General features: G+C 41.6%; 2 protein-coding genes across 2 annotated transcripts in view; one reads left to right on the top strand and one right to left on the bottom strand.

Annotated features, from left to right (window-relative positions):
* timeout overlaps nucleotides 1-12,253 on the top strand; it is a 201,977-nt gene extending 189,724 nt beyond the window's left edge. Inside the window, exons 14-15 of the mRNA XM_065238478.1 lie at nucleotides 10,667-11,397; nucleotides 11,467-12,253. Coding sequence (XP_065094550.1) covers nucleotides 10,667-11,397; nucleotides 11,467-12,225 — 1,490 coding nt within the window. The 3' untranslated portion in view covers nucleotides 12,226-12,253. The remainder of the gene's footprint in view (nucleotides 1-10,666; nucleotides 11,398-11,466) is intronic.
* Nucleotides 12,254-21,326: 9,073 nt separating this feature from the next.
* The window catches only part of LOC135715069 (scoloptoxin SSD552), a 46,704-nt gene continuing 41,404 nt past the window's right edge, over nucleotides 21,327-26,626 (bottom strand). The window contains exons 6-7 of the mRNA XM_065238477.1: nucleotides 24,249-24,346; nucleotides 21,327-24,165 (exon numbers count right to left, since the gene is read on the bottom strand). Of these exons, the coding sequence (XP_065094549.1) occupies nucleotides 23,643-24,165; nucleotides 24,249-24,346 (621 nt within the window). The 3' untranslated portion in view covers nucleotides 21,327-23,642. The remainder of the gene's footprint in view (nucleotides 24,166-24,248; nucleotides 24,347-26,626) is intronic.

The following is a 26,626-nucleotide window of genomic DNA, read 5'->3' as shown; positions in this document are numbered from 1 at the left end:
TGGAGAGAGTGACTGAGCCCACAACGGAGGAGAGTGAGCAGATAACGGAGGCTGGTGAAGTGCCAACCACCGAAGTAGCAAGACGTGTGCTCGTGTGTCGTCCCGCGGTCAGTCACTGCTAGTGCTTGTTATAAATCGCGAATTGTTCGATAGTGACGATCACCTGGCTATCAGTGACCACGTGCACAGTGATAAGGCGTACCATTGCGGGATCACCGCACCTATCGTCCGATCGAACCCCGGTCATAATCCGTCCACCGACGGGCTGCAATTCAGCTGCCACCAAAGTTGTGACCTATCACAATCACGATCGTCAAACAGCTGATGGTAGTAACGCTTTGAACATTTCTATCAATGTGCTCGTCGAAGTTCTCTTCATGACCATCCATCAAGTTGACGAAAGAAGTAAAAAGCAACTGATGAATGTCGTCTTCGATTGTGACCCATCACCGATCTGGTCATTCCCGACAATCACGACACTCATATGTGCTCGTTTTGAAGCAGTTGCTGCTTTGCTTGCTTATGTGAGTGTGTTGGTGCTTCCATTTAATTTTGCTTGCTTTGTTTGTAACTCACACAGTCGCGCCTGCCGAGACGAACTTGGAATGCTTTTGCATTGTTTTCATTTTCTTCTGTCGTTTCGCTTTTTCTCATCATCGTACTGCAGAGGTCTTCACTGTTTTTGTTGTGCTTTTCATCATCAGCAGCGAGTGTATCGTTTTGCTTGTGAGCAGCGACCATTACTGATGATTTTTGTTTGCCTGGCTCTACCTCTCACTGCGTGATAAAACGTTCTGTCAACGATAGCCGATTGATGCGTAGAGGAGTGTCACGTGAGTGTCATGATATTTTGCTTCACTGGCTGCCACCCGGCCACAGCCCGGACGCCTTCCAGCTGCTCTAAGTATCCTCCACCCGTCACCACCAAAGCCTAGTCAGGTTTGTTTGCCGTCAATCAATAAATCGTTTAACCGTAGCGTTTGATAGGATTCCTTCTCCGAAAACTCGCCCACACCCGTACGCCTTGAGACCCGGAACTATCAGAGGCCGAGGCCGGCTTGCAGGTCCTAGCGGTTCCGGGGCCTAAAAGTGTCTGTTCGCACAGCATGCGTTAAGAGCCAATTCTCCGTACCTGTCTTTTGCATCATGGCTACATCGACGAATTTCACCACCTAGGCAGATTGGATCCTGCACTGAACCGAAACCGATGATGTGTCATCAGTCGTGTCATCAATGACTTCCGATGATTCAGTCAATATAAAAACCTAAGAAACCCGTCTAGGGCGACTCTTTTTGATTATACCGACCAGCAGATTAGCATCAAGCGAGGAATAGTGGAACTACTTACAGTGAAGATTAAAAATTGTGAATTATATACTCTAATAAGAAGTTAAATAAATTAAGAGTTTAATTAGTAGCTTAAAGCCACGTTAGTGAAATAAAAAGAAACTATTGGTGATTAATAAATCGTATGTAGACTAGCATTACTTACCTGTGATGAAGATCATACCTGAAAGGGAAGAATATACTTACCTGTGAATTGTAACACGAACCTGAAAGAAATTGATTATACCCGTGAAAACCTCCCGCCTTTCTGAGTATCGGAACATGGTCCTTCGAGCCGGATGAACGTCGAACTCCGTTCATCAACGAACTGTCTGCCAGAACCGCCATCTTGCTTCTGGAACATTCTGGAGAGGTTGCCACGTGGTATTCGCCAATCACCGTTTGGATTACGCCATCTTGGGCATTGCTGTCCCGCCAGTGTAGTTGGCGTTGATATACTACAAGGCATTAAACTGCCTATATCAGGTAATTAGATTTCCAATTATCTACACCCGTATCGTTTGAGCTTGGCGGTCTTTTGTTTGCAGACCATGACTTCAAACGAACGCCGCATTCGATACCTCAAGCTGCGACTACGCAGTATTTCGTCGTCGTTTACACTCATCAAGCAATTCGTGGACAAGTACGATGAGCAGGAAGATGAGACTGAGGTTCCAGTGCGCCTTGAAAACCTTGTTACGCTGTGGGCTGAATTCAACAAAGTACAGATCGAGTTGGAGTCGCTGGATGATGAAACCTTTGAGGAGCATCTGAAGCAGAGAACGGAAATGGAATGCCAGTACTATCGCGTAAAAGGGTTCTTGCTCGCCGTGAATAAATCACCTTCACCGTCTCTAAGGTCCCCGGGTACTTCAAACGCTCTTGTCTCTGCTTCGACATCGCATTTGCGGTTGCCTGATGTGAAGCTTCCCGTATTCAGTGGAAGCCTAGAGAACTGGCTCAACTTCCACGATCTTTATCTTTCGCTAGTTCATTCCTCGCAAGACATCTCAAATATTCAAAAATTCTACTATCTCCGTTCATCGCTTTCCGGAGAGGCCCTCAAGTTGGTACAGACAATACCTATCAGTGCCGTCAACTATCCAGTCGCATGGAATCTGCTGGTTGAACACTATCAGAACACTAATCGTCTGAAGGCTTCGTATGTAGATGCGCTTTTTGAATTTCCCGCCATCAAACGAGAATCGGCATCCGAGTTGCACTCTCTCGTCGAGAAGTTCGAGGCCAACGTTCGTGTTCTTCAACAGTTAGGGGAACAAACTGACTCTTGGGATATCCTGCTAATACGCATGCTGAGTAGCCGTCTTGATCCGATAACCCGGAGGGATTGGGAGGAACATTCGTCCGAACTCGAGGAAGTCTCGTTCCAACACCTAACCGCTTTCATCCAGAGAAGGGTCACCGTGCTTCAAACCATCAACCACAAAAGTCCCGAGATTGCTCCGCCACTTGTGCCTAAGAAACAACCCACAATACGTCCGTTCACCAGTCATGGGGCTTCCCAGTTTAGCGCTAGAAAATGCATTCTTTGTACCGAGCAACATCCGCTGTACATGTGTTTGACATTCTCTAAGATGGGCTTGGAGGATAAAGAAAAGGAGATTCGACGTCACCAGCTTTGCAGAAACTGTCTGCGCAAAGGACATATGTGTAGGGATTGCCCGTCAAATAGCACCTGTCGTCGATGTAAGGGTCGTCACCACACGCAGCTTTGCGGGACTGAACCATCGAGTGCGCCAACCCAGAAAGTACACGAAAGCACACCAGGGAAGCCAACGCCCACGCCTTCTACTAGTGAACAACCCACCACATCAGTTTCTGCAGCTCAACTGCAACCGACAAGCTATGCCTCATCTAGACAAAAACGAGCCAACATAATACTAGCTACAGCTGTCATCATCGTAGTCGATAACAACAACCAGTCACACGTAGCCAGAGCTCTGCTGGATTCAGGGAGCGAATGCTGTTTCGCTTCGGAGTCATTTTCTCAACTGCTGAAGGTGCATCGCAAGAAGGTTTCCATCCCAATTGCACTCGGCCACTCTACTACGCAATCACGATCGAAATTCTCCACCATGATACGTTCTCGAATCAGCGACTATTCTACTACGGCTGAGTTTCTCGTACTCCCTAAAGTAACCGCCGATTTACCTGCAACGCCGATGGACATTTCTTCTTGGAAAATTCCACCTGGGGTTCAATTAGCCGACCCATCGTTCTTTACCACCAGCCCGATCGATCTCGTTCTCGGTGCGGAAATCTTTTTTGATCTTTTTAAGACTCCTGGTCGAATCCCACTCGGAGACAACTTACCAACCCTCGTAAATTCTGTCCTAGGTTGGGTGGTATCAGGTCGATCAAACCATTGCCAACCACCCACGACAATCACCGCAAATGTAGCTGCCGTCGACGATTTGCATCAACTCATGGAACGTTTCTGGAGTATTGAAGAGGATGACACTTCTCCTTGTTATTCAGTAGAGGAAGCGGCCTGTGAAGCTCACTTTCGTCAAACTGTTACCCGCTCACCTGAAGGCAGATACGTTGTTCGATTACCTGTGAAGGAGGATATTCTAGCAAATCTCGGTGACAACCGTCACACCGCTATCCGTCGCTTCCGGCTAGTGGAATCCAGGCTGCAACGAAACCCAACTTTGGGTAAACAATATTCAGATTTTATGAAGGAGTACCACGAGCTAGGACACATGAAACGTGTATCGCCCAATGAGGACTCATCCACCCGCACTTACCACCTTCCACATCACGCCGTAGTACGTGAGGAGAGCACAACGACTAAAGTGCGAGTCGTTTTTGACGCATCATGCAAAACCAGCAGTGGCCCATCCCTAAATGATGCCCTGATGGTTGGGCCAATAGTTCAAGACGATATCAGATCCATCGTTCTGCGCTCGAGAATTCATCCTGTGATGCTGATTGCAGACATGAAGCAAATGTATCGCCAAATACTTCTTGACGAACGGGATTCTCCTCTACATAGGACCGTCTATAGAAGTTCCCCCGACAGCACTCTAGACACCTACGAGCTAAAAACGGTAACATACGGCACCGCTAGTGCCCCCTTTCTGGCAACAAGAGTCCTGCAACAACTTGCCGACGACGAACAGCATCATTTCCCAGAGGCAGCAGCTGTCCTACGCAAGGACGTTTATGTCGACGATCTTATTTCAGGCAGCAGCAACATAACCGACGCCATCAACCTTCGAAAACAACTGCAAACATTGCTGGCAAGAGGTGGCTTCGAATTACGCAAGTGGGCCTCGAATGAATCCGCAGTCTTGGAAGATGTCCCTGCTGAAAACAAGGCTCTGCAGCAGCCAGTGGATCTAGATCGCGACCAACTCATTAAAACGCTTGGCCTTCATTGGGATCCAACCGCCGATGTGTTGAGGTACAAGGTAAAGATGCCCCAGCTAGACGCGACCGCAATGTTAACTAAACGCCTCGCTCTCTCTTACATTGCCCAGCTTTTCGACCCGCTCGGCTTGGTGGGTCCTGTCGTCACTACCGCTAAACTATTTATGCAGTCATTATGGACCTTGAAGAACAGCAACGGAAACATATGGGGCTGGGACGAAGAGCTTCCTGCAGTGGCGCGGGATCGATGGCAATCCTACCACGAACAGTTACCACTTCTAAACCAGCTAAAAATCGAACGATTCGTGATATGTCCCAACGCTTCGAAGCTGCAATTGCACTTCTTTTCGGATGCATCGGAGAATGCATATGGTGCATGTGCATATCTGCGATCGGAAAACGCGTCAGGCCAGGTCAAGGTTGCATTGCTGACCTCCAAGTCCAAGGTCGCACCACTCAAGCAGCAGAGTATTCCACGACTGGAACTATGTGGTGCCCTTCTATCGACCGAACTGTATGCAAAGGTAACTTCTTCACTCTCCCTGCAAGCTGAAACGTACTTTTGGGTCGACTCGACAACAGTTTTAAGCTGGCTGAAGTCTCCGCCGTCTACTTGGACCACCTTTGTGGCTAACAGGGTGTCCAAAATACAGCTTTCCACATCCAGCAGCATCTGGAGGCACGTAGCTGGTGAACAAAATCCAGCAGATTGCCTTTCTCGAGGAACATCAACAGAGTTTCTTCTCACCAGCAAGCTTTGGTGGCAAGGGCCACAATGGCTACAAGGAGACCTAACGGACTGGCCAATCTCTCCTCAAGGCAGTTCAACAATGCATAGCCCAGGCGAGGTTCGAAAAACACCAGCAACTATCTTTTCCGCCACAGCAGAAGATTCCTTCATCGACTCGTACGTCAACAGGTTCTCCAACTACCAACGCATGATCAGAGTGACATCCTACTGCAAGCGTTTTCTGCAAAACTGTCGGCTTCAGAATTTACTTAGACCAGCATCACACGTCATCACCATGGAAGAAAAAGCAAGAGCTGAAAATACGCTGATCAGATTAGTGCAACAGCAAACCTACCCTAACGAATGGAAATCCCTTCAGCGGCAACAGCCCGTCTCCGGAAAGTCTCGCCTGAAATTGTTCCAGCCAATGCTCGACTCGGAAAATCTCATCCGTATTGGGGGTCGTCTAAATCGATCGCAGCAAACCTACGACAGTAAACACCAAATCATCCTTCCATCTGCGCATCCGTTGTCTGTTCTGCTGGTTCGTAGCTTCCACGAGAATCATTTGCAAGCCGCTCCTCAGTTACTACTAACCCTACTTCGCCTCCGTTATTGGATTACTGGGGCCAGAAACCTGGCCCGAAACATCTTCCACCAGTGTACTATTTGCTTCCGAGCTCGTCCGAAACGACTACAACAGTTTATGTCGGAACTACCAGCAGCACGAATAACCGCAGCGAGGCCATTTTCAACGACCGGAATCGACTACTGGGGACCGATTACCATCCAACCAGCACACCGGCGAGCATCTCCACGGAAAGCGTATGTCGCGGTGTTTGTGTGCTTTTGCACAAAGGCTGTCCATCTCGAGTTAGTTGCCGACCTAACTACCGCCAAATTCCTGCAAGCTTTGCGTCGCTTCGTCTCACGTCGGGGATTATGCTCGGTCATTTACAGTGACAACGGCCGTAATTCAGCTAGTACGAAGCAAGGAACATCAGGATCAAATCGCCCAGGAGTGCGTCAATAACAATATCCGCTGGCAGTTCAATCCTCCTAAAGCATCTCATTTCGGTGGCCTCTGGGAGGCCGCAATCCAATCAGCACAAAGACACTTTATCCGAGCACTTAGAACGCAGACGCTCGCTTACGACGACATGGAGACGTTATTATCGCAGATAGAATGCTGTCTTAATTCCAGGCCACTCGTACCTATCAGTGATGATCCGTCTGATCTGGAACCCCTAACACCCGGCCACTTCCTGGTTGGGAGCGCCCTGAAAGCTGTGCCTGATGTCGATGTCTCCGCCGTTCCCTTCAACCGTCTGAGGAAATAACAGCAAACACAAAAACTCTACCAGCAAATATGGGACCGCTGGCATCGGGAATATCTCGTCACACTACAGCCACGAACGAAATGGTGTAATCCGCCTGTGCAGCTCAACAAGGACCAGCTCGTTATCCTTATGGACGAAAACCTTCCTCCGATGCACTGGCCGACAGCCAGAATCGACGAACTTCATACCGGACCAGACGGAGTTGTTCGAGTAGTCACCGTTCGAACTGCAACCGGCAAGTATACGCGACCAGTGACGAAAATTTGCCTGCTACCAATCGCATCTACTGCTGCACCAGAGGAATCTTCCAAGTTGAACTAGAACTCCAACACCAAAACTGCAACCAGCCATCCAGTCTCCAACGAATGAAAATTGCCGCTTTTCTGCTCCTGATGCACCTGCAATAAAAATACAATGTGAAGCAGCAACGTCAGCCGTAGCATTCAACAAATGTAAACAATCATCGAGATCGCCATCGACTCAACTCAACAGTGACAATGATAGCCGCTTGATTGATCGACAATCGTCATCGAGTTTGCGTGACAGAAATGCGATTTCTGCAGGGGCCAGTGTGTTCGCACAGCATGCGTTAAAAGCCAATTCTCCGTACCTGTCTTTTGCATCATGGCTACATCGACGAATTTCACCACCTAGGCAGATTGGATCCTGCACTGAACCGAAACCGATGATGTGTCATCAGTCGTGTCATCAATGACTTCCGATGATTCAGTCAATATAAAAACCTAAGAAACCCGTCTAGGGCGACTCTTTTTGATTATACCGACCAGCAGATTAGCATCAAGCGAGGAATAGTGGAACTACTTACAGTGAAGATTAAAAATTGTGAATTATATACTCTAATAAGAAGTTAAATAAATTAAGAGTTTAATTAGTAGCTTAAAGCCACGTTAGTGAAATAAAAAGAAACTATTGGTGATTAATAAATCGTATGTGGACTAGCATTACTTACCTGTGATGAAGATCATACCTGAAAGGGAAGAATATACTTACCTGTGAATTGTAACACGAACCTGAAAGAAATTGATTATACCCGTGAAAACCTCCCGCCTTTCTGAGTATCGGAACAGTGTCTTATAAAGTACTGTACCGTAAATGGGTTATCAATAAGAAAAGTGACGAAGCAAGAAGAAGTTAGTATTTGTGCAGTCTAAAATGCAATCAAGCGGTTAAGTATGCATATTACTTTGAAGGATCTACCCGGTCGTGGTCGAAAATTGGTTCATCTACTTCAGATTTGGACAAAAAGATATGTAAAGTGTATGAAAGCAAAAAGATGGTATCAATCAGGGATTGCGTAAAAAAGTGTAGAACTTCAATTGGGATGGTTCAACGTTCTTAGCAACATAACTCTCTCAAGACCTTCAGAACACAAAAATGTCCCAAACGCAGCCATATTTAAGCAGAATCCATGAAATCTCGAGCTCGTAAACCGTACGATGGTGGTTTGAGCAAAATGTAGTGTGTATAATAATAGATGACGAGACGTATGTCAAGCAGGACTACGAAACGTTTTCGCACATTTTTTTTACTGTGAAGCATGGAACGAAAGTCCCTTACTCGGAAAAATCGATTCTTTGCGAAAAATTTGGGAAAAAAGTGCTGGTTTGGTAAGCGATTTGCAAATGTGGTATGAAATTATTGCCTTTTTTACTATCGAGAATAAAAATGCCAAAAAGACTGGATAAACGTTAGCAAAAGCATCGATGGAACAGTTGTCCAAAATCTTATGTGGAACATTGAGAAAAAAATGCGAGAACTGGCAAAATGCACGAAAAATTAAATGATAAATTTTATTTGATTCTTGAATAATCAATCTGGATTACACAATAAACGAAATCTTTATAAATAAATCACTTTTATTCTGTATTCATAGTCGATACAGTCTTTATCATCAGTATTGAAGATCATGTAGGGTAGGGTGCTACTTAGACCTGTGTGCCGCCGCGCTACGCCACTGCTGACTACACTTTTTCACACGCTGCCACCGCCGACATTTTTAGTCGGCGCGGCGCCGTGATGATGTTTGATACGCCGCCGTTACAATTTTTGATACGCCGGCAATGCAAATATGTGTGTTGTACTTTAAAATTTTAGAAGACGTGTTTCTTGCCAACCAAACTAATGGTATTTTGGCTATAGATCACAGATTTTATAAATCAACTGGTTCCAGAGATACGGACAGAACATGTTCAGGTTATTATGTATCCAAAGACTATAATATATCACAAGAGAATTCAAACACAAGATTAATGGAAGTCATAAATCCAAAACTACATGTTCATATCCAGACATGTTGCAGGTACCTTCGAGCAAGTGATCAGACTCCCGAAACAATATTGTAGTTTATCCATAAATTGAATCCGGCGTTCGATGAATGTTAATTAAATCCAATATCCATCGTCTTCGGTTTGATGCTACCGTGCCATAGCTAGTGAAAGTCTCTTCAATAAAGAAAGAAAGGATAAGATGATTAAGCTATTCAATTCAGGATAATTATAATTACTGTAAAAAACACCATTTCCGTAGTTTTCCAAAACGTTGCAACGATGTTTTCGGCAACAATTTTAAAATGGTGTTATCTGTAACAAGTTAAATATACAGTTATGCAATATTCCAGTTTGCATTGATGTTTAAAATGTGTCATTTTGACAGCCAACATAGTAATGGATTTGTTGTAGAGAGAAGAGGCGCTGTTCTTCTTTTTTTACAAGCAGAGGAAACTTCTTGGTCTTGTAATATAACATAATCATTTCAATAATATAAGCATTGATCTGGTTATCTTATGGGAATTGAGTTGTCAGATTATGGCCACTTTCTGGGCCGACACATGACCTTGTGTAGCCAATGTGGATTGATGTTTCACATGATAGATTTTGGCCACATCCAGAAAGGTACCCGGATCACAAAGCCTTGTTAACGTTAACTGGGTCCGGGAGTGGAGGCCCATCGATTCTGTTCAGAAATTATCCCAAAGACCTTCAGGTGATCAAAGGCATTGATGAAGACCGCTGCTAGTTTTCAGGATGATCATATATCATTCTGAAGATCGTCAGCTGTCCAACATTTCAATTAACGCCTCTAGGATATTTTCTAGTGATTGCAGGTGGCTCAGAATATTCTTCCTATTATACTGAAGATCTCTAATTGGTTAATAAAACAAATCATGTCTCAAGATATTTTCGCAAGAAAGTAGATTGATTTGGAATTATTCAAGAAAAGACAAGGCAAGACATCAGGTTGATCAGGAATTATTTCAAAGAGCTTCAGTTAATGATTGATATCCAAAAAGCTCTTTGGATATTTTTTCAAGAATTCGCGTTGAACTGCTATTATTCTGAAGATCTCCAATTGTTCAATAAATTAATTAATATTTTTAAAAATTATCTCAAGATAGAAGGATGCTCCTCCGGAATTCACACCACATTTTTACACATCGCACGAATACAACCGGACGTAATAATCTCTATTATCAAAATAGTTTCATCTATTTCGAGTGCTGAATGAGAATCGGTTTAATTTTTCTAATCTGGGCTTGAAATATACGAGAAATACGGAAACTAAACTCCGGTGCTTTTTAAACTGTGGAAATTGCGGTCCCCATTTTATTCTACCTAAATAGAAATGAATAGAAAAAAGAACTTCGAAAACTGTTTGCCATTCGCTACCAGCGTTAAAATGACATTTTTTCTGGTTCTCCTATTTCTACCCGTCGCTCTCTACATTTAATTGTACCTTTCGCTATCAATTGTTCAATTCGCTTTTAATTAATTCTATTATCTATCAAATTGCTCGTTTTTCTCACTTAAGACCACATTATGATTCCGTCATTATGCTTTGCTCGATTTATTCGCAGACGTTATCGACTGGATACTGGATAATTTGATTGATAAAACGCGTACCCGGCGGGGTATAATCAAGAAACTCAAGGAGCTCGGATTGATTTTTAAGGCTCCGACCAAAAAGAGCAATGCTGCTGCTAAGAATAGGAATCTGTGGACATCCGACCAAGATGAAAAGCTGAAACAATTATATGACGAACACCGTTTGAACGAGAACGTATTAGCTATCATCACTGGAGAATTCGACGGAACACGCTCGAAACAGTCCATCGTTAAACGTATGATTTCGCTGGGATTGATAGCGGACAAATCTGAGGTGAAACCACCGAAAAAATCTCGTGCGAAGAAAGCCCCGGGCGAGAGAGGAGATCCTATGAGCAGTGACGATTTAACATCCGATTCCGATGAGGACGACTACCAAAATCGCCCCACAAAACCCTCAAAGCACACCAGAACGAATCAAGCTTCTAACAATAAAGCTAGACGTAACCAATCATCAACATCAACGCTGAACTTCAAACGATTGCGAACAATTTTGTCGGAAATTGAAGAATCTATGAAGGAAGCCATTGAATGGTTAACTGAGTCGTTTGCTGAGGCAAGCGAAGACTACGAAGAAGACTCTGAAGATCCCGATGATGGTGTACCACTGGTTCCAATTTTGCCATTACAACGACAATCCCTTGAGCACCCACAGTTCAAGGAACTGCTCAAAGAATTAGGAATCGATGCACCAACCGAAACTGTGAGTATCTGCCACTAATTATGATTTTAGATGTTTGGTATATTATCTTTTCCGAATTAATTTTGACAGGAAGCTTACTGGCGCATTCCGGTAGGCATGAAACCTGAAGATTTACAACTGCGCGTCGGAATCCTGAAAGGTGAGCATCTATCAGCCGAAGAAAATCCAGCGGAAGAAGAAGCGTCAGAACCTTTGGCGGTGGAAAATGTTTCTCATCCCTTCGAGGACGAAGACGAACCGGAAGTGTCGGAAGACATTTTTAGTACATGGCGAAACAAAGCGAATGTCCTGTACAGTAAGAGTGATGACGAAAGTGATGTTCGAGAACCTCTTAAACGTAAGTCGGCCAAAGAAAACATGAAACCCGCTTCGAAAACTGTAGCACGGACGACAAAGAAAAAGAGAAACAATCAATTCGATCTAAACGATTTGGCTAAACAGAGCGATGAAATGGAGCCGGACGAAAGACTTAGTGATGACGAACTAGAAAACCTAACCGATTTTCCTCGTCATCGTTCTCTGATAGTAACAAGCGATGAGGATGAAACCAGCAAAGAACAAGCACCGACAACTTCTCGTAAGAAGAAGTCAAAAATCATTATAAACTCAGACTCTGAGCCGGAATCGGACAGCGAACAGGTCCGTCTTGTAGTTTCGGATGATGAAGGCGGGGAGGAACGGATTTATGACGGAGCGAGTGAGCTCACCGCAGGGGTCAAACGTGGAAGATCAGTAACTTCAGATCTGTCGGACGCAGAGGAAGAAGGCGTGACGAAAAGGACCAAAAATCATCGCCGAGCTGTTATCAGTGACGATGATGAGGACTGATATGAGTCGACACAAGATACCATGATACTTTTTTTATTATTTAACTATTCCGGTTTGCATTTCATACATCTATTGAATTAAACAGAAAAAAAGTTGTTCAAAAAGTTTGGCCTTTTTATATTTTCTTAGATATACCGAATTCCTAAGTTTCACTTAACTACTCTTGAAGATCGCTGTAGGGATATCCGAACCGGCATACACACTTAATCTAGCTCGGTAAAATCTCCAACAGCCGATTACCTCGGCATTTACTTTTGCTGATATCTCTGCAAAATATCTGTTTGTTAGCTGATATCTCAGCAAATAGTTATTTGTTAGCTGAGTCTCGGCAATTGTTTTACTGAATCTTAGCAAAATAAATTGCAGAACTGCTCGGCTGTTGGAATCTCGGCGAAAAATTTTAAGTGTGTAGGTAGTTTAGTATACCATTTCCACACTGTTAACAAAACCATAACCAAAGTGAACTAGTCTATTTAATTATCCACTCCAGGCACCGAGCCATCGCTCAGGCAAGAATGCAATTATGTAACTTCAAGCGACCCATATGTTTGCCACTAAGTCCTAAGTCCGTACGCGCGCGAATTCTTTAAAATAAATAAAATAAAATAAAAGGCATGAAAGTGATGCCAAAGTAGCACTGCCATAGCGGCGGGTTGAGGGTTCTGTAGGCCATGATTTGAACTTGTAGCGTGGTTTAAAACCATTATAAAACATGCAATGTTACTTGGGCACGACGGCTCCAAACTGATATCGCATATCAGTCCCATATGGATAGGAAATCAAGCAAAGATGGGACAGCTATGCGATTATGGGTAGTATACGCTGGTATGGTAAATCATTTGCATTCATTTCGTGCATTCATTTACATTCAATTGCCTCTAACTTTTTTATCAACAGAATTTCGTGAAATGATGCATGAAACTTTGTGATGTCCGATTACTATTCGATTAATCGAATTAATCGATTATCTGTTCCAATAATCGATTAATTTTTAATCGATTATTCAATGCCCCGATTATCTGATAATCATTGAATTGGCTTTGATTATTGAACGATAATTAAAATATTCATTGGAACCAGGAGCTAAATTTATTTTAGTATATATAGACCACCAAGCCAACAGAGCATCGATTAAACTATGTTCCATCCCAACCTGAAGTTCAGAACGTATGTTCTCTAAAGAAGGTCAGACAGTAACAAAGCTGAGAAACCGTTTATCTGGCTCTCATCTCAACATGATACTATTCCTGAAGGGCTGTTCATTAACTACGTAGACATTTAAGGTGGGGGTTTGCAATTATCCACGGCCCATATAAATTTACAAAATTGTGTATGGACAATTGTCTACGCAGGGGGAGGGGGTCAAGAATCCCACAAATGTCTACGTAGTTAATGAACATCCCGTAATCTGTTTGGTTCGAGTGTTTTTTTTTCAGGCAATGAGATTGCAGTCCAAATCAGTTTGTCATAAAGATGCAAGTTGTATTTACTCTCAATGCACTTCTAATAAAAATGATAATAAGCGTTAAAGAGTAAAAGTGTATTTTATTAAATTGTTATTTCGCGAAAAAAAAAATTACCAAGGATGAGTAATCTACATCTAGTTAAAACACTTTCTTAAAGACGTTGGTTTTCTTTGTTATCAGAGAGTATTAAAATTAACCGATTATTTCGATTAATCGATTATTTCATGTCGTATAATCGATGTCGATTACTATCAATAAAAAAATAAATCGATTAGTAAATAATCGATTAGTTGGAAATATCGGACATCACTATTTGTAGGTTTTGGTATTAAGTACAACATTTGTAATACCTTAAATCTGTATCTCTTATGCATCGATTAATAGCGACCTTTGATTGTGAGCCGCGTCGTAGTACGCTTACATATAGGCACTGACGTTGAGTGCGATACTGGCGGGTTTTGCCTCACTCTTATTTTTTTACGCAGATAGATTTATTTGGGTTTGCGAGGGAATTATACTATTGAAATATTTCAGAAAGTGCCCAACAGTGCTCCTACTACTTGCGTGACAAGCTTTCATTGTTGTTTGCATTGAGGTATTACTCAGGGAACAATGTTAAACACCATTTTTGTACATGGTATTGTAACTAATCTTATATGTGCTTCATTTTGATTTGGGATAAGTGTTTGAACTGTGACTCGGGATTTCCACTGTGGCGGGCTTCTATTGTGACATACCCATACGTATACCCATTTTATACGCATACGCGACATAGTGGATCATCCCCGATTTATGCTCTGCTTCTGTACGGACAAAAAAAAACTCCCAGGGTCAAATTTTCGGTTTAATACACCCCGTACAGACTATGGCTTATATCATGTAATATAGGCTGCCTTGCAATGAGCACTCATACATCAAATTTTCACTGTAAGTCCTTTGTATGAGTGGTCATTGCAAGACAGCCTATATTACATGATTTAAGCCATAGTCTGTACGGGGTATAAGCAACAATCAATACGAAACTATCAATTTTAAATTGGGTTTTTTTTTCTTTGATTTGTTTTCCTTCGATCTTGTTTTCCGTGCTGAGCACCAATGCTACCGACACCAGAGAGGCAGCTCCCACACCTGCACCCTACCTATCGACCCATCAACTTCATGAACCGGGGACCAACGGCTTTACTTCCCTTCCGAAGGAAGGCGTGATCAGAGATGTTATGAAAAGAAAGTGCAAAGCAAGTGCAAGTGATCAGAATGCATTCCTAAGTGTATTTTATCAGTATCCTTTTTTCAGAACTGTTACTACCCGATTTGCAGGCTGGTCCGATTATTCTGATTGGAGGTGGATTGTGCAAGAGTTTCTCTGAAGATCCGATTGGTTCATTCGGCATGAGAGTCATCTCTTCAGTGACGATTTTGTGCTTGAAGGTTCTCTTTTTTGGGAGTCGGAAACTACTGAACCGATTGGCGTGAAAATTTGTATGCAGGGGTTTTTGGGGCAGGAAAAGGTTATTATGATGGTTCGAAACCCCTACCCCCTCTGTAAGGGGGGGCTCCCATACAAATAATACAGAAATTTTTGCTTAATCGAGAACTAATCAAGCAAATGGAACCAAATTTCGCATGTTGAGGTCATAGGGGGTAGCCCCTTACATAAGAGGGAGGGGCGTTACGTACAATATAGTATGCTTTTTTTTTAATTTACAAGGCCGGGCACACTCAGCTCGTCATTTATAAATAACAATACAACGGAACGTACGGTATGAGATGTTCACGTTTCATCCATTTATTGGATTCTGAACCGTCATGTTTAAATCTTTGATAGTTTTGATATATTTTGTGCATTGCTAATGCGACAAATATGCAAAATTTGGGCTGAAAAGACAATATGCAAAATGTGGGCTCAGTCCAGTGCTGCGAAATCTCGACAGTACACGGTGATATTGACAATTCTGCTTTGGTCACTCATTTTAGCTAACAGTCATAGTCAAGGCAAACCATGTCAATTGTCAATGACAATGGTGTCAGTGACGAACATGTGCAGATTTGTTTATTAGTTAAATTTGTAACAACATTAAATGACTTGAGCAAAACAACTACATGGATCCATTTTAGTGAACAAGTATCTACGTCCTGAGCTACTTGGATAACAATAATGTGACACAGAATGTACTAAATTACACTTTTTGTTACCAGGTGAATCTTTGTCATTGACGAAAAAATGAATGAGATTTTGACGAAGGTTTTTTTGAGGATCAAGTCTGTCAGTGACTATGTGACGAACAATTTTGTCAATATCGCGCGAAAGTCTGTCAATGACAATGACAAATCTCAGCACTGGCTCAGTCAGCCATGATTTAAGGGTGCCGAAAAGCGGTTTAAAGTTTAAACTTACTTCATCTGAAAAATATCCCAAGGACCATGAAATTTCGGAAATCGAAAACTTTTTATACAAAATGTTTTAAAAATGCATGAAACGTCGAGATCTAGTGTTACCAACTTTTTGGCCTTTCTAACTTTGTGAATTTTCGGGAATCGATTTTTTTTGTTTGATGTCAATTGTGTTATCTGTAGAAAAAATCTTTTGTTCATAATTTACTTACTGAGACATAGTTTACTTTCCTTTATTTAACGTCGGTCTCTGTTCCGCAATCTAGTGCCAATCACCGACGGACATCGATTGCCATCCTTTTGACGGTAATCGAATGTGCAGGAAGGCAGCTTCCACACCTGCGATCACCTGCGATCGCACCCATTCATCAACACACATGGGCCGGGACCAACGGCTTTACTTCCCTTCCGAAGGAAGACGTGACCAGAGATTTTTATGCCTCAGAAAAATCCCACCGACCTCGACTGGGATTGAACCCAGACCCATTGGTGTGAGAAAGCAGTCACGTTTACCACTGCACCGCCGGCGCCTGAGACATAGAAATTATTTGTAAAATTCAAAAAAAAAAATGAGTTTTGCAAAAATAAAATTAAAAATTATTTAACAGTAGATCCCGACGTTTGATGCATTTTTAAGTAATCCGGCATCAACGAAAAATCTGATTTTTCTAAGTTTTCGAAGTAGATTATTGACAGATGATAATAGTTCAAACTATGATCGCTTTGCAGCACCCCTGAATCATGTCCGACTAAACCCATTTTTTGCATAGGGGCTTTCTTCCAGACAATGAACATTTTGTATACGTTTCATTAAAAAAAATCATTGGCCCCCAAAGGATGATTTCATGAACTGGCTGTGTTGGTGTTAGATTAGATTAGATTAGATTAGATTAGAATACCAGGCGGGATTTATGGATACCCTCACAACCACGGACCAGATTTTCACGATTCGGCAAGTTATGCAGAAATATCGCGAATGCAATGTGCGCACACACCATTTACTCATCGATTTCAAATCAGTATCCCTAGTCAAGGTGACGATGAATCGAGTGATGTGCGTTGTCCGAATTTGGGGATACTCTCGAGTCCCTTCGAATCTCGAAGAGGACTACGGCAAGGTGATGGACTGTCGTGTCAACTGTTTAATATCACCTTGGAAGGTTTGATCCGAAGAGAAATCACATCCTGCTTCTTGACTGCGCCGATGACATTCACCATACTTTGAGAAGAAATATGGCGGAAACGTTAAACAGACCGTAGGCTGAAGCCAGTCGGATTGAACTCGTCATTGAAGGCAAAATTCATAAGAGGAAAAGCTTCAATAGAAGATAATATAAGCCATCCACCTCGAGTTCGAATTAACGGTGAAGAAATCGAGGTGGTTGACGAACACTGGTGTCCGCCTAGAATAACGCTTGCAGAGAAATTAAAAGAACCATTTTGGCAGGTACTGGTGCTGATTCTGGACTCCGATGGACGATCCGGTCACATAAAGTTCGCGGCAACACGAAGTTTACTATGGGGCTGTTCATAAACCGGTAGACCGGGTTTGACAGGCTTTAGATTCCCCTCTCCCGCCACGTAGACAATCGTTCACCCATTTTTTTTTTTTAATTTGTATGGGCCGTAGACACTCGCTAATCCGTTCAAAAGTGTCTACGTACACGGAAACATTATCATGAATACAAAATCATGATTAATAACAATCATAACAATGATTCAACGACGAATATCATGAACAATAATAACGCTTGTAGCGGTCATGATAAATTCTCATGGGATCAAGAGCATTTATCATGACCGGTACAAGCGTCACACGTACCTGTCAAACCGTGCTCATAAAACGCACAAGTACTGATAGTGTAGTGGTCAAACGATGGGTTTGATGATCTAAAATCATGGTTCGAATCCAATCTAAACCATTTATTTTTATTTTTTTACATTTTTTTGGTTTATGAGCTAAAGATAATTTAAACAACTGAAAATATCGTAATGGTTGATTGCGTTATTCAAAAATAGCGATGATATCATGAATATCATTCTTGGTGTATTTTTATAATATGTAAACAAGCTATGTTCACGAAATCATGAATAATTTTTCTTAATTTGAAGATTGGATTTGTGCCCATGTAGGTTATGAACAGCCCCTATCTACATGGTGTCGACTACCAGAAGAAAGAAGGAAAATCAGAGAATATCAGGGAATTCATTTTTGTGTGTGTGTGTGTGTGTGTGTGTGTGTGTGTGTGTATGTGTGTGTATGTGTGAGTGTGTGTGTGTGTGTGTGTGTGCGTGTGTGTGTGTGTGTGTGTGTGTGTCTGTGTGTGTGTGTGTGTGTGTGTCTGTGTGTGTGTGTGTGTGTGTGTGTGTGTGTGTGTGTGTGTGTGTGTGTGTGTGTGTGTGTGTGTGTGTGTGTGTGTGTGTGTGTGTGTGTGTGTGTGTGTGTGTGTGTGTGTGTGTGTGTGTGTGTGTGTGTGTGTGTGTGTGTGTGTGTGTGTGTGTGTGTGTGTGTGTGTGTGTGTGTGTGTGTGTGTGTGTGTGTGTGTGTGTGTGTGTGTGTGTGTGTGTGTGTGTGTGTGTGTGTGTGTGTATTCAATCTAACCCCCACTGCCCGGCAGTGGTATTATGGAAGAAATTTGCTTACAACAATCCTTGATGTAATAATTTAAAGCAAGTTTAGTCCGGGAGTTAGAAAGCGATAGCTCTACTGCAGATTCAGCAACCCATTTCAGAATGCCTGGTAATTCACGTCCATTCCGAGGTTACTTTCACATACAATAAGCCCCGCATGTAAACACTACCGTTATCATATGAATAATGGTACTGCAAACACACTTCCAGATTTCGAAATGTGATGTTTCGAAATCTGGCGCGTATTTAGTAATATATGGAAATATGCATTTATGATTGATTATAAATCAGATGGATCTCACCAAATTCTGCCTCCGAAAAAAGACCGGTTTGTTCACTCGCGGTAATCGAAAAAATCTTCCGCGTTGTTTTTACAACCCAACACGACATTTTGAATCACATTCGAAGTTTTTCATTTGCACTGAATTTTTGCTTGACACCTCATTCCAGAATATCAGGGAATTCATTTTTGGACCTAAAAAATCAGGGAATCTAATGGAGTTTCTTTCAAATTCAGGGAAATATTGCTTTATAATATAAACTTATTGATAAATATGACTGACTTTGCTAGTTTCGAACATCTTAATTACTCGGTGCACTTTGAGGTTGGTTTTAAACAGGGTGTTGTCACATTCCTGAGTTGAACTGAGATAAAAATCCATTTCCGTAGACGCTAGACGCTGTTAGTTGTTGCAAAGCTTAAGCTATTAATGGGTATTTGCGTCTTTTAATAGATTTTACACCTAATTGCGTCTGGCAAAATGTAACCTTCGAGCAGTGATGGAAAAGTTTGCGAATACTCACTATGACACGCGAACTTTTCCCTTGGTGAACTTCGTGAAATATCGCGAACTTTTCCAACACTGCCTTCGAGTAGATTGGTCCGTCTGCTCGATCCAGCTGTGCCCAACAAAAATCAATCCCTTGAGTGCATTGGAACGCCTTCGAGTAAATGAAAGAATGATAAAGAGTTGAGCTGGGTTAAGATAAGGCAAATCATTGATCAACTCAGTTGAATTTGAGTTGAGCCTGTATCAGTTTTTATTTTTTTTTCAATTCAACTGAGTTGTTGATGATGATTTTTTTTTGTTTTGTTATTGTTCATTATTGCGTTCTTAACAGCTTGATTAACTCAGAGAAATAACTAAATGAGAATTTAGGATAATGGTCTTGGTTGGGAGGTTTTTTGTTGTTGCTTGGAATAGCACTTTAATGATTGAATAATGATTCAAATATACGTAAACAAGCATTGCCTTGACAGCACAGAAGCGTTTTATTGAGTTTCTTGGGTCTTCATTGGAAACCTGGTTTGCTTGTAAAATAAGCTTATCAGTGAAGTTTTAGTATTGCAATGTTGGTGCTATTGCAATTTAGATGGAATTAACCTACATAATTTTGGAGGTGAAAGCATTGTTTTTTTTTTACGATTTCCCACTGGAATAATAATTTTCTTGCGGGACTGGGTCTCAAAATATGCTCAACACATAAAAAAATATAATGGGATTAAAAACAAGTGTTACATATGTAAAATGCAGAGTGACCAGTCACCGGGAAAAAAAACCCGAAAGATGACAAATCTGCAAAAATATACCTCGTCCTCTCTTCGAAAACAATAAGATTTCAAGATCGTTGGACTGGACAAGGTTTTCAGGATACAGTCACTTTTAAGGACCAGCTCAAGAGTGACATACGGGAGAAATGCTCGATGGTGTTGGCAGGTAAGGGGGATTACATGTTTTGCTCATAAAAGCTTTTCAATTGTTGGTCTAACATCTGAGGTGAATTGCATGAGAACTATACGGATAATTTGAATTGGAATTTTTTTTTTTTTTCCTTTGGTTTGTTTTTTCCGTCGATCTTGTTTGCCGTGCTGAGCACCAATGCTACCGACGTGCCAGGAAGGCAGCTCCCACACCTGGTACCTATCGACCCATCAACTCATGAACCGGGGACCAACTGCTTTCCTTCCCATCCGAATGAAGGCGTGATCAGAGATGTTATGCCTCAGAACATCCCGGCGGCGCCGACTGGGATTAAACCCAGGCCTGCTGGGGTGAGAGGTAATCACGCTTACCACTACACCACCGGCGCCGTTTTCACCCTGATCTAATAAAAGCTTATTATACCGGTCGTTCTATACAGCCACGAATCATGGACCATGCTCGTGTTGGAGCAACGCACCATCTACGGTGGAGTGGAAGATGGAACGTGGAGGAGGAGAATGAACTATGAATTGCACCAGCTGATGGCAGAATCACCCATCGTCCACACAGCAACAATGAGGCGACTACGGAGGGCTGGGCACGTCGTTAGAATGTCGGACGAAAGACCGGTGAAAATGATTCTCGGTAACAACCCGACTGGAACAAGATGAAGAGGTGGATCTACCAGATGGAAGGTGATCTGTAGTCATCGGTCTAGTTGAATGAAGACGCTTTTTGAGGACAACAAAGACAATTACGCCTTAGCCTGAATGGTAAGATGAGTAAGTAAAGAAGATGCTAAATGAATTATACTTTTTGAAAATAACACGAAACACCAAAATGTCACACGTTGCAGAATTGTGGATGTCATCAATACCATAAATGCAAAACGCAGGTATGTATGTTGTCATTATTTGATTGGTATTTGATTTAATTCCATGTAATATACATAATAAAATAATTTTCCAGACTGTGCTGAAATCGTGGTCAGTTTTATACAACTTTACATTATACCTAACTTTAACAAAGATCAGCTTTATTAACTTAAGGCTTACTCTAACATTATACATACATACCAATTCTACAAAAAAACTGTAGATTCTGTACATAGATGAAGACAAAATAGAACCAGGTAAAAATCAATGCTAGTTTTTATAGAACGTTACAAATGATAATGTTGTACTTCAATCCATCATCGGCACCATCTACCAAAGTGTTGTTTAATCAGTTATGGTGTAAAACTGCGGTCAAAATAATCAAATTTTTTTCCACGCACAATTAACCGGCAGCTCTTTTCCCTACAAAAAATCGACCATGATTTTCCTACTCGAAGGGTGTATACAAATCGATGATTATCCTCTACCAGACAGAATTACTCTTTCTTCTGCGTACTGCACTAAAATCCCTGCTCATCTGAGCCTGAGACGTCTATTCAACGATCGATTCATCTACCTATGTACCTACTTTCAAAGCATCGATACCTTCCTGTGGAGGAGATGCTCTTGTTCGTTGTACTCTTTTGACTGAATAATAAATAAATTAACGCCTTTATCTTTGCTTCTGTGCACTTTCCTATTCGATGTGTGCAACCATTCACCAACATAACAGCGTTCTTACCAGAGCTGTCGCACGAACCTACATCGTCGGGCAAATGTTTCAGTAATCGTAGGTTTTTACTTAAAGCTAGGCTGATGCTGTATATACAATTGCGATCCGATAAGGTTATCAAGATTTCGGAAATGAAATTACAGTGACCGGAAGTCTCTTAAAGCCGTTGCAGTAAGATTGGTAAAACGTGGATGTGTCGAGATTCAGGACAAGCTGACATTTGTGTTTTCTAACCCTCTGTGATAGTCATGAAACTCTTTGTGTAGCATATCGTAAATAACTGTGTACGGTCTAAGGGGGGGTTTATGATTTTGTGATAAGCAATGGATTAGGTATAGGAAAAACGTCACGAAAAGTGGAGAGGGGGGGGGGGGTGGATCGTTTTCTAATATTTTTAAAAGGCTTAATATTTTGAACTTGAAATTTTCAAACTATCGTGCATTGTATGCCATTCACTGAATTTCTGTGGGGTGATTTTTTATATTCTTGTCGCTTAATTACGTTTAGCTGAATAATAATAAGCATAAGTGAGCGGCGAATGGCGACCTTACGGTACTTGATTGCAAGTTGCAATGGATGCAATACACTATCTGAGTCATAATAAAGCATTGGAGGCTGATTTTACCAATATAATAATGCCACTGCCAGCCAAGTAAGATTTGAGTCGGGTCGAATTTGCAGCTCAAGATCTCGTTCAAAAAATTTCCAACCAATTTACCTACCAAGAAAAGTCTTACCATCAATATAGTAGAGGGCACAGTCAAGTCCAATAATAACAATTTAAAATGTCGAATGTGAACTGAATATGGTCGCTGACCTACTAACCACACCGGACGACGTCAAAAAATGACCATGTTTCTGCTTCGTTCGCCACAATTGCCACCACAGCCGTTGAGTTTCCAGTCTAATTATTATCTCCCGCTGCCGCCCAGGAAAGAAGAATAAGCCATTTCCTGTTGAAATTTCCTCTCGCCGCCTCTCGCCGGAACTGGTTGCTTCTAACCCGAGATAAAAGTTGTTCTGCTGTCGTATTTTCAACTACTACGTCGAGTAGCCTCGAGAGCAGTAGGATTGGTAATCCAGCTTCACTATTGTCTCTGCCAAACACTGCAATAAGTATGAGGTTTAGCACTTGACAAGATTTTGTTATTTCTTTGTTGATCTTTTGTTTGGGTTTATTTGTCTTCGTTAACCATTGATAAAGTGTGTATGTGAGGTAGCAGACACGAGCTGCACTTTTTGGGCCTTTTTCAGGGCTTTGGGGAAGGAGACAGTCCCTGTCCGGAAGGCTGTTGATGTTTGTGTTGTGTGGTGCAAGCGAGGATTATTTTTTCATTCTGATGCGCAGGTTGTCCCAAAGATATGCTTGCATCTTTGTACCCATTGTCTGTTCCTTCCAACATGTTACCCGGAAGTGACAGGGAACTATTTTGTAGTAGAAAGTTTTCGCTTTCATCTTTCGGAATTTTCATGCCACAGTTGTGTATGCTACGTTGCTAAATCCGACTGGAATCCTACCTAGTCCCCGAAAGCAACACTGAACAGAGAAGAATGGCACACGATTTTCGGTGGGAAAAGATGCTCTCTGTGCCTTGAAATGGAAGCGTAATCCTTAATTTTAGTGCAGGGAATTGAACAGCAAATCCCATCGGTACGACAAAAAGGGTGACTTCAAGATGTTTCCAGGCTTGAGAAGATTTGCGGCAGCATTGGCCGTTGCAGTGACCACCGACGCAGGGCTTGGCAGGTGATGATATGTTTGCTGATGCGACGGATGCTGTGCCTGATAATGATACTGCTGGTGATGTTGTTGTTGTTGTTGTTGTTGTTTGTGCTGGTCAAACACGAGATTGTACAGGATATGATTGTCGTATGGTTGTTGATGATTTGTGCTGGTGGGAGCCGCAGTGTAGGCTACGGGGGCAGGCCTAGCCGGTGCCGAGGTGTAGTGTTGATTCTCATGATTATTTGATGAGGCTTGATAAGAATAATAATTCTGAGGAATCACATTGTCGTGATGGTAAGGATCCACTTCGCCGCCTGGCACACACAGACCTGGGTAGGTATGGGATTTTTGCAGACCATGCTGCTCACACGAAGGATGTCCGGTGACGTACGGAAGCTGGCCTTGAACGTTTCCTCTGTTGGCAGGAAGATAAGGCAAAAGTCATATTATAATGGCCAATGTTGTTAAGCAAAGACAGGAGTTTTATAGTGCACTTACGCTGGGCCATAGTTGCAGACGTACAATTTGTTGTATTTGTTTCCGGAATAATGGTACGAGTATCCACAGCCAACAAGGAAGGAATCAGCCCATATTAGCTACAAGAGGAAGGAAATGAAAATAGATAAATGTACGTAATGCAACTGGAGTTTTCGGCATTTTTTTTATTGCGATATGAGTCATCGATTTCATTTCCGTAATTCACCTAAGAATTAAAAGATTTTCGTACATAACATGGTGTTTAAACATAACATGGGACATATGCATATACAGATTTGTGGCCGTCATAAAACTGAAAGCAAATGAAAGACATGCATTCTTACGACTAGGAAATCACCACCAAATTTAGTGAATGTTTCGAGCGATTCTCAACGACAGATCAGGCAGCTAGGACTGGGGAGAAAGGAATATCGGCTAAAAATCCATCCACAAACAACGGTACCTGTGTGTAACTAATAGCTCAATTGATTTTTGAATAGGTGTTATTTCAATTTGTCGATCAAATATGAATTAATTTATATTAATGCATACAACCAAAAGTTCAAAGATTGGATTAAAGACTGATTGTACGTATCGTTTGTGCAAAAATACCGTGCTGGTCGTCATAGAAAGCGAATCAAGTTAATCGATTTTTTGATCGACAAATGGAGATTCAAAACTTAATCGAGACATGCAAACGCTCCTACAGTTGCGGTACGTTAGAAGCGTTAGCTTCTTATAACTGTGTATGGAGACTCCATACACAACTATACCACTTATAACGTGCCGCATTTATAGGTGCATTTGCCCTAATATGTGTAGGTTTTCATCGAGAATTCATACGTTTAATTTCCTCTGTAAATTATTTTTCTATAGAAAAATGTCAAAGCAACTGAAAACTAGGGCTGTTCAATCGGTTTTACCGGTAATAGACTTCTTTGACGTTTGTGAAATGCACAAGTATTAGTGCAGATTCCAAAAAAAAATTAAATTAGTTTCGATTCCGGATTTTGTTTTTAAGCTGGAGAACCGTGGAATACATTTGAAAATGCCCAAAAACTACCAACATTTAAAAAAATCTACGTTTAAACCGCTACATCTCGAAAACGGTGTGACTTATGTAAGTGTTTTTTGTTGTAAATTTGATTTACTTTCAAGATATCAAGTCGATAGAATAATTGAAATACTTGGTATTGAATATCTTTCCAAAAACTTTTTGAGTTTTTTTTTTCAAAAATCATAACTTTTTTGTCCATCATTTCTCAATATTGACCTATACAGTGCAATAGGTGGCATTCATTGTCCCATAAAACGTTCCAAAATTTAAAAAAAAATGCACAAAATACGATTTTGAGAAAACCGGGTTTTTATTTTAAATAAAAAAAAATGTGAATCATAGGGGAATTTACGTATTCTCGGCAATCTAAGCAGCTTCCGCACTTCTATTAGCACTTCCTCAGTGTCACGCACACATATGACGTGTTTGTTTGTTTACATTTATCTGCTGCTAGCTACTCTATCCATTTCAATCGACAGAACTGTCCAAAACGGTTTGAAAACGTTTTTAAGGCGCTCCAAACTTTTCAGGTGAGTGTGACTATTGTCGGCAGCCTCTTTTACTTCGGCAACCTTTCCGTTTAAACTGTGTGTTAACCAGTTGTTCTATTATCGGCAACTCGAAATCAGCCGTATTTTCATGTGCTTATGTTTCATTTGAAGAAACACATGACATAACAGGTTTTATCAGTCGTGAAAATGTATTAGGATTGAACCTGAAAGACTAAGGAATCGTTTGAATACATTCAGCGAAGTGTTTTAGTGAGAAAATAAAGCTAAATTAACGTTTAAATTGTGGTTGCCGAAAATAGTCGATGGCTGCCGAAGCCATCATTTGCCCTAGTTGTGTCTAAAGTTTCTTCTCTGTTTTGTGCGTGCATTAGCTTTCATAGTTTTTGGCTGCATTTGCCGGATTAGCGCTGGCACTCTGCCTCCCGGACGGTTATACGTGTGTGAGTGGTGGTTTTTGTCACTTTCCGAGAAGTTTTACACTGAAAAAAGTTTTCACTTAGTTTCTATTAGGAAAGCACATAATAATTTTCCAAAAACCAAAAATTATAATTTTTATTCGAATATCACATAACATCAGAAATTCTATGTGACTAATCATATAGATTTCATTGGACACATAACGTTCATGTGCTTTAGTGGTGCAATTTCCAATTATGGGATCACATGAAAGTTATGTGAAATTCACATGGATATTTTCTACTGGTTATGTGATTTATTTTATGAGTGTAGAATCGAGAAAGAAAACATGATTCATCATATTTGCAAGCAACAGAAGATTTGACGCTATCTGCGTTGTTTGATTTTTTCTCCCGGTCTAGAAATTTGTGGCA

Source organism: Ochlerotatus camptorhynchus, unplaced genomic scaffold, assembly GCF_037179485.1.
Source record: "Ochlerotatus camptorhynchus isolate MF236.1 unplaced genomic scaffold, CSIRO-AGI_Acam_v1.1 ptg000794l, whole genome shotgun sequence".
Lineage (NCBI taxonomy): Eukaryota > Metazoa > Arthropoda > Insecta > Diptera > Culicidae > Ochlerotatus > Ochlerotatus camptorhynchus.
This window is presented reverse-complemented; position numbering and strand designations above follow the sequence as displayed.